The sequence below is a fragment of the Tamandua tetradactyla genome, chromosome 1 (genome assembly GCF_023851605.1).
Source record: "Tamandua tetradactyla isolate mTamTet1 chromosome 1, mTamTet1.pri, whole genome shotgun sequence".
NCBI classification, from domain to species: domain Eukaryota; kingdom Metazoa; phylum Chordata; class Mammalia; order Pilosa; family Myrmecophagidae; genus Tamandua; species Tamandua tetradactyla.
In genome coordinates, this window is record NC_135327.1 from 83,090,246 (window position 1) to 83,099,968 (window position 9,723).

Consider the following 9,723-nt stretch of genomic DNA (forward strand, 5'->3'; position numbering starts at 1 on the left):
TCGATGTATAGCATGGATCTACTTGAGTTATGTAAGTATCTTCTATGTTTATTAATGCTTAGAAAATCTCTGGAAGGATATATAAGAAATTGTTGATGACGGTAACCTGTGAGGAGGAGATTGGTTCAGAACTTTTTCACTACCAATTCCTCTGCGCTTTTGAAATTGTTTGCCATGAGTATATATTACTTTATAATTTTTAAATTAAATTTAAAAAAAACCAGATTCCTGCAGAATTCTACGATGTAATTCACCTCAGTGGTATGCATATAAGAGTTGTGCTCATTTTCTACTGGTTTTACTTACAGGTACCACCCTCTGCCTGAACCAGCTGTTTAAATTCTATTTGATGAATAATAGTAGAAAGGGAGAAAACAATCCCAGTTGCTATGTCTCAGCACTTGTACAAAATAGCTGCAAAATGGAAGTACATTGTAAAAAAGTGCTTCTGTTTTGGAAGGGAATAACCACAATCATCATCTCTTTTCAATACACGGATCAATTATGCACTCAAATTCGTAAAAGAATCTTAAGTTTTAAAAGAAGCAAAGTATTTTTCTGTTCTGGTGAGTGATTTAATTGAGACAAGGGGGCATTTTACCAATCATAATTTTTCATGTATTATATTACAAATTGAAAAGAGACAAAATATTTTTAGATCATTAGAAGTTAAGTTTTTAAACTGTGTGCCTGGTGTGCAGATGTGTGTGTTTTAACTAATTTGAGTGCCCCATTTTCATTCTCATTCTAAGTTCTTTAATCCTTGGAAATCTAGATATAGGTTTGCTTAGAAATGAAAAAGATTTAAAAAATGAAATGACTTTAGTTCCTGAATTTAGTATCATAATATTTTATGTAGACACAAAGTATGATTGTCTTGGATTTGAGCCAAAAGTATGATTGTCTTGGATTTGAGCAATAATGTTATCCTTTGTTCCCCGAAATCTTTTGAATATTACTACAAACACCTTTTATATTAGCAACATTAGAAATACACTAAGAAATACACTTAAAAAGTGTAAAAACTCACTATGTTAAATAAAGATCTGAAACAGAGAAAATGAATACAGGACAGATCTACTTTTCAGATCCTTGAATATCATCTGCTGAAATGAACAGAAATGTTCAAATTTGGGGTTCTTATAACACAGCCAAATTTCCATAAAATCTCGTTTTTCCTAAATTTTGACCTCGAGCATTGCATCACACAATCATCGCTTCTGCCCACCACTCAACCAGCATCTTGTCAAATCTGGCTGCAAGATTAAGTTTCCCGATTCAGAATTCAATATTGTAACCCCAAGGATATAAGATCCAAGCTCAAACCTTCTGCTTTTTTAAAAAAATGGATAAAATTGTTTCAGCCCAGAGACCGCAGTTTGCCCTGACCATGATGACGAATCATCAGGAGTGACACTAAGTGAAATGAGTTTGATGTTTTTGGCTTTATTCGTGCACCTTAAGCAGCATTTTACATTTGTCCCAACTCTCAACCTTTTCTTACAAAGTTGAAACAGCCTTGTTTTCTAGTACCTGTCAGGGCTTACAAAACTAACTAGTTCTGTCTAAAGCAAGTTGGGCCTGTGATGGCCCATGTGTTAAAGCCCACGTGCCCAGCCCTATTAGCGCCCATGCTGGGCCTTCAATTTTAAAGGAATGGAACTGAGGGTCTAAGGAATAGCTCCTTTTCCCCCATTCCCTCAATAGTAACTAAGGGCTTCTGGTTTTCATGTTTCTGTGCTGGTGCCATATTTGTCTCTCAATCTCAGAAACACTCTAATATATATATATTTGTACACCAAGGTTTACGGCAACAGTATTCACAATCACCCAAAGGTAGAAGCAATCCAAGTGTCCATTAGCAGATGAGTGGATAAACACATTGTGGGCTACACATACAATGGAATATTATTCAGCCATAAAAAGAAATGAAGTTCTGATACATGAGACAATATGCATGAACCCTGAAAATACCATGTCAAGAGAAATAAGCTAAACACAAAAGGGGGAATATTGTATGATTCCACTTATATGATATGCCTAGAATATGCGAATTCTTAGAGAGAGAAAGTAGATTAAATATTACCATGGATTGGGGTAGGGTGAGGGGAACAGGTGGGGAGTAGGGAGTATTGCTCAGTGGATATAGAATACTGTTTGGGGTGATGAAAATATTTTGGCAATGGTTGGTGGTGATAAAAGCATAACATTGATAATGTAATTAATACCATTGATATTTTTACTGTGAAAAATAACATATATGCAAAAAAACAATACATTTCAAAGCACACTGGAAGAATTAGTTATAGAGCAGATTTCAGAGTTTGACTACCACTGAATTTTACACCAAAAAGTGGTTAAAATGGCATATTTTGTGTTCTATATATGTTAACAAAATATATTTTCTTTTAAGTTAAAAAAATCTGTTTGATTGCCTCACTGAAAACTAAGATCTCTGTAAATAAATGCAATGTATTCTTTTATTTTTTAATTTTTATTATTTATTTATTTATTTATTTATTTATTTATTTTTCCATGGACAGGCACTGGGAATGGAACCCATGTGTTCTTTTAAAGGAAAGTTTGCTGAGTTTTGATCAATGCTAAAAACATCACATTAAGCCCCAGAAGAATATATTGTAATAAGGCTGCTGTTTCATAACATATAAGGGCTGGTTAAACTCTTGTAAAAAAAGTCCCCGAGATAAAAATGCGTTACTTAATTTTTAATTCTGTAGTCCACATAGAAGCAAGTATAAATCTTTTTTTTTTTTCTTTTGGCTTTGCTTTTTAATTTGATTTTTTTCCCTAAAGTATTGTTTCATTGCTTATTTGTGTGATCTAAAATTGATAGGTAAGATGAAGTAAGCTTACAAAATAACTTAGAAATCTTAGCTAAAGAAGCAAGTGCACTGGTGAGCTTTCTGCTACTGTCTTGCTTTGTTTTGCTTAAGGTCTCCTCTCTTTTAAGTCCGCTTTCCTGCCTGGGCAGCCTACAAGGATTTAAATTTCACTTATGACTCATCAAACTGACTTTGGATTGCATGGAAAAGAAGAGAAAAACTGACTGTAAAATGGCAGTGAAGGAAGAAAGCAAAATGCCAAAGTAATACATTTTAGTGACTATATGCTTTTCATTGTAGTGTGAACATGTTTACATCTTTGACCCTAGGAGGGGAGAACTGGATATTGCCTGGGTATTTCTTTCCACTGGAATAAGGAGAAAGAAGGGGAGAAAGACGGGGAGAGAGAGAGAGAGGAAGAGGAGGGAAACTGATAAAATTTAGAATATTCTCTTGATCTTCAGTTTTTGGGGGGGAAAGATGCCACTGAAAAGAACAGGGTTGCAGTTCACCCAGAATCAGTACCAAGTAGCAACAGCTAATCTCTATCTTTTGAAGACAGATTCCTTCCTAGCACAGGGTTTTTATAGCTAGTGATCAAACAAAAAGCTATTTTCCGAAGCCCAGCAACTTGAAAAAGTGTTTTAAAGCCTAGACAGTTGCCCTTAATATAAATAATCAGAAGTGTTTTCTATGCAACCTAAATACAAGCAATGATTTTATATTTAGGAGATATAATAATAATATCATTTTTTTAGCTGCAGTAAATTATGAAGAAAATAACACAAATGCATAGCAAATCAGGAAGGAATATATCAAATAAAAATCAAGCAATTTTTACCACAAATGGCTCATCTGTTAAAATCGGAAAGAACAAGAAAAAAATGGAAAGTTGAATCCCTACTGAAATGTAAATATAGTCTCCTACTCATAATCCATTCGTCAATCTGAGTTTCAAAGAAATGTATAAAAAGTAAAATTGGTACAAATCTTGCTTACCATCTCAAGACAATATGGCTCAGTAGAGAAATTTACATTGCTCCCAAAAGTGGTTTGGCTCAGTAACTTATATTGGACACATATTTGCATCTACCAAAAAAAAAAAAAAAAGAAGAAGAAGAAGAAGAATTTAAATACACAGTTGAGATTATATTTAGAGCAGCTGTCATCTCACAAAAAAAATTGGCCACAAAATACGAATTAATTTAAAGATTCTGTAATTTGGCTTTTCCTTTAGTGTTTAATTCAGGGTCAATATTTCTCTTTTGTGCACGTTTTTCTTCAAGTCTTAATGTTTTACATGCATTTTATTTCACAACTTTACTTTCTACTCTATCAGGTGTTAGAAGAAAGCAACAGCTTATACAAGGTTGCAATGCAATTGAAAGGTGGAGTTTTTCATTATTTCCGTGCATGTTAATTAAATTCTAACTTTGGCAAAAAAAAAAAAGAAAGAAGGAAAAAAGTGAAAGATGCTTTGAACCACTGCAACAATGCGGTTTACACAGCAAAGAAAAGGTCAACAAAGAAATGTCACCTTTCCCTGACCTCCAGAACAAGCAGTGCAGATTTTCCATACAGGAAAATTATTACATTCAAACTTTCTTCCCAAGCAGACATATTTTAAGTGTTGCAGCAACCTCTCTCCATATACTAGAGATATGAATCCATAAGCTTTAAATTCATAAGCATTAAAAATGATAATAAATAGTACTTAGGATGAATTTGTTAAATTGCCTTTGAAATGGAAAAGAAAACTTAGTTTCAAGACCTTCATGTGTTGATTGTTTAATATTTTGATAAATTTACTATAACGGACAAAATTAGCATCACAATTCAGGTACTTGCTCAGGTAACATACTGAACTTCAATTTTAAAATATTCTAAAGGTAAGAAAAATTGAGTATCTTAAATAAAAAACAAAAAGCTAACATCAAATATTTTGCTAATTATATGTGGAGTATTAAGTATTTAAAATCAATGAGAAACACATAGTAAAAGTTTCATTTTAATGAGTCTGGCACTTACTAAAGTGATACTATCACCATTTTGTATTCAGAAAGAATAATTGCTAGCTAATTTGTATTTTTCTAATATACAATCTGCCTAAAATATCCTCAAAAAGTATTCTCATTTAAATTCAAGCAGTAATAATTTCATACCTCCCAAATACCAATTTGTTGAATCAGTGTGTCTGTTTCAAAATACTGTGCATTGGGACCCACAAAAATTATTTTTGATGACATGAATGAGAGTTAGACTTGGCTTGTATAAAACAGGATTAGATTACCCCAAAGTTTACTGAGCCTGAGTGTTCTAGGTAAGTAGATTGCTTTTATAGTGACATTCAAGACTTTGTGGAACAAAGGAGGGTATAAACAAACCCACATATAAAACTAATTATTTTTATAATAGAATAACTAAAAAAGTGTTTAAATTTTTGCGATTTGAAATCTTCATCAGAGAAAACATACAGTAGGATAATAGTTAAGCCAAACAGTTTATCTGCGACCTTCTTGAGCCACTGGCACATGTTCTGAGCTCTCTCAGACACCAGCATTGGTGTTCTAATGTACAAACCAAAGACATTTAAAATTACTTAAATATACCTTGGTGGGGTGGGGGGGAGACCCATTTTATCAGTAAGGAAAAAAAAGGCCCATTTTTACCAGTAAGGAAAATTGCATAAGCTTTTAATGGCATTCCTAATGCTATTAAACATATTTCCTTTTTTATTTCTCTACTAGTATTTTAGCAATAGTGCACCAATAAACACTTTCATCTGACTATTCTCTCCTCTTCCCAGCAAGCTCTTAGTTATGCTTGATAAATATTTTTATCTAATTTGCTTCATCTGTCATTAACAACTAATTTAATATCCTCTGTTGTGTAATATTTGCAAAAGCCAGTATGCAGTATGTAAACATGTGCAGCCTGCCTGGACCCTCAGGCCTGCACATCAAGATGGCAGGCTGGCCAGGGGTCCTCTGGGACAGCAGTGCCAGAAGGGGGACTGGACACAGTGACCTGTCTGTGTGAGACGAAGGCGGAAAAAAAAAAAACGGAAACAGTAATCAGGAGCTCTGTAACACTGATAAACTAATCTGTCACTCAAAAGCTCAGGTCTGCAAAAATGACAAGATGCAACAAAGATTTAACGAACTTGAGAAGTGGAAATGCAAGTCTTTATATTTAAAAGGTGTTCAAACCCATGGTTCAGAACCTGCTCAACTGCTTAGTTTCAACTGATTTGAATTGATATGATCCATGCTATGGCTCAAAGGGTTAGGAAGCTTGCTACAGACAACTGTTATCAAAAATCAGGGTTTGATTTCCAAAACCTGGATGAATGAATGATGTTTCTTGATCTTGACATAGTAGGCAAGGAGTTTGTTCTTCTAAGTACTGGACTGCTTAATTGCTTGCTTGGGGGAGGGAAAATCCTGGGGGAAAGGCATAGATGAGCAATATCTGCTCTGTGGAGCTGGGTCCCTCTCCGAAGCTGGAGCACTGCCAGTAATGCAGTGAAGCCTATTTCTCTCCTCCAATGGACGCAACTCTGAGTATGTGATTTCAAAAGTGAATGAAAAACCTAAAGATCATATTTCATGGGACTCTTTTAGTATTCTGAATGGGGAATCATTGAAAACCAGTTACTAACTCCTCCAACCCAAAGTAATTTAGGAACTGAAGTCTGAACAGGATAAAAAGGACAAAGATAACTGTAATTCCAATATGTTTTTGAGAAAGGCCACACAAATATTTGCATTATCAAATGGGACTGCTCACACCTGCTGAGTGATGTTAAGATGATGTTAAAATCAAGAGCTAAAAAACGAACTGTCTCTTTCTGGTTATGAGAGACTGGTAAAGCAAAAAATACAATATATTTTCAAGTTCTTTTCCTGATTGTTAGAAGTAGTCATTTGAGTTAATATTTTTCTCTGTGCTATGACAATTCAAATGAATTCATTTCAAATATGTATACCATATTTCTTTTTATATCTATAGATATGGGTTCAGTTTAGATTTTCTGACTTTTATGATATGCACATGGGGCAAAAATGCTATTTTTCTTTCCTTTTTCAATACTTAGTGTTTCCATTTCAAATGAAAAATAAGGATTTTAGTTTGTACATTTTTAGTAGAGAAATCTGTACAAACTTCAGAGCAATTATAATTACTAACTTGACAATAAGTACCCAAGTATTTTAATGAATAATTTATAAGAAATAAAAGCTTCAGAGAACATACGGCTATTTTGATGCAACTATTTACAAACTATTCATAACAAGTCATTAACATATATATGTGGTTCCTTACTTAAAGTACAAATAAAACACAGAGTTATGCAATAATAGCAACCAAATTAGTTTCCTGAAAAATTAGAAGTTCTGTCTGGTACCTGTTAAGAATATATTTTTTAACTATATGCCCATACCTTTTAAAAGTATATAGCCTTGTAATTGACTTCCAATAAATAATACTGAATGACAAACGAGAAGCATCTTAGCTTTCTTTTCCTAACCGAGGGAAATACATACGAAAGGAAATCCTATTTCTTATTTGAGAGTGAAACACAATTATTTGGAACAGTATTAAGTACTGTAACGATCACACTATAAGAGAGACCATGTTTGCAACCGAAAGAAAGTTTTATTAAACAGGACAAGACAGTTCAGGAGCTCAAGTTTTATTTATACATGAAAAGGTGATCTATTTTTAAATATATTTATTTCATTCCATACTCCACAATTCCTTTAGCTGTATTTCATATATTTGCTCATCAGAGAATAATCACAGAAACAATTATTAACAGCAGACAATATCAGTCTTTACATATTTTCTCCTTATAAATACATGCCCACACTTCACTTTTTCATTCCTGTACAACAAAAAGCAACTTGAAAGTTTTAAAAAATATTTTTCTGCTGCAGCAAATATCTACTGCTTTTTAAAAATAGTGTGAACATGGTATTAGGTATCTGACATTTTCCATCTAAAAATACATTACGAAGCATGGTAGTATTAATAAGCCATGTGCTTTCAGAACCCTGAAGTGCTTTGCTATAATTTTGTGGAAAACAGAGTAAGATGGTACATACATTCCATCATACCATTAACATAAAACTAACAAATTTTATGATATCACATACCAGCTTGTCTCAATTGGAAAGTATGCCAAAAAAAAAAAAAACTTTTAGGAGTTTATAAATATTCGTAAGCACATTCTGATTTATGAGTTAATAGCTCTTAAGTAAGCATAGATGATTTAGAAAAATTCTAGTCAAAAACACATTACCAAAAGAAAAAAGAAAAAGACATCTTATATGTTGCTTTTTTTTCCTCACCCCACCTCCATTATAGTCAGAAAAATAACCCTCCCTCTGCAGCAGGATACTATCATTCCTCTCGCCTCTTCAGTTATTTGAAGGTAAATGAAAATACAATGATCCTTTCCTCTTCTGATTCAGCTTACAACGGGAACATTTCAATACAAACAGAGACTACAGACTTAACAGAAAGCACTAGACAGAAAGAGCAAGACTCACTGACCCATTTGGAAGACAAAGACGCCAGAACAGGAAAGCTCTAAAAATCAGCTGGGGAGGCCTCTGAGAGATATTCTTCTGGCATTTCATCACAGCAGCCCCAGACCAGTTCACCTCCCTGGATACAGAGAGGAGAAACTAAATAGAGCTGTTTATTAAAGCTGGTGTGCTGGATTGCATTAGGAAGCGCGAGCAGACCACCTGGACCTTTCAGATTGTGGCAGTGTTTAATTTGCAGCCTGCCCCTCTGCAGCAGGCAAGACCACCTACTACATTTACCAGACTCAATCACACATTATCTGGGTTAGAAGTAAAGGCACAGATATTTATATACTTATATTTTCTGTATGGAGAGAGAGAGAGAAAGAGTACCAGAAGAATGCAGTCCATCTAAAAATACTGAACAGCATTAGAAACATTTTAACAACTACCCAGGAAATCTAACCCCTCAGTCTCTTCTCACAGTTTATTTCTTCCAGAGATCACCATCTAAACAGAAAACAAATTCTTAAAGCAGTCATTTGAAGAGATCCAGACAAAATTATAAATAAGATTTGTTCTTTGATTCACGTGTGTTGTTTTAGTTTCTGTTTCTAAGCATCACATTGAAGTTTTAAGCTGAGGTTTCCTGACCAGATTTAATGGGTGCCTTTTGCCTTTCGCACTTTCAGCACGGAGCTGGCAGGTAGCTGAAGATACAGATAGAAAGATGGTACTGTAAATATGAATTATGTGAATCATATGGTGAGACCCTTGTGGAAAAAAGGGGAGTTGAGAAATGGCTGACTCCATACCTGACCAATTACAGCTTGCATGGTCCCCGTGTCCTGCTGTGCTGGGAGAGCGCAATCCATCATATGTTGTCTTTGAAAAGGAGAATGGGGGTTTCTGGCATGCATCTGTCAATCAACTTCTGCACTCACAACCATCACCAAAAGCAAGGGGAAAAAAAGTCAAGCTGCTCCACCAAATAGGATGAGACTGTCATGTGACCCTCCAGCACACGCACACACACATTCACTACCTCCATGGAGCGTAAGAATTTTCTGTAGATATGAAATGACATTGACAAATATCCAATACCAAGTAAATAAAGTGAGACAAACAGCTATTCACCGAAGACAAAATATTGGCTGTAATCTTCCGCTAAAGGTTTAACAATCCTATAAGGATTTTTTTTAATGCCCTAGAAACCTATGCTAAAAACAACAGCAAAAGCAGAAACAAAATTAGCCATCTTTTCTGTGGGTGTTTGTTGAGACTTTGAGATCTATGCCATCATATTATTTTTAAAATTATAATTCATTACCCTATTTCACTTAGGCTGT

At 34.3% G+C, this 9,723-nt stretch overlaps 1 protein-coding gene across 1 annotated transcript in view; it reads right to left on the reverse strand.

The window, feature by feature from the left end:
- POU6F2 (POU class 6 homeobox 2) overlaps positions 1-9,294 on the reverse strand; it is a 506,010-nt gene extending 496,716 nt beyond the window's left edge. Inside the window, exon 1 of the mRNA XM_077162553.1 lies at positions 9,190-9,294. Within this exon, the coding sequence (XP_077018668.1) occupies positions 9,190-9,294 (105 nt within the window). The remainder of the gene's footprint in view (positions 1-9,189) is intronic.
- Between the last annotated feature and the right edge of the window lie 429 nt (positions 9,295-9,723).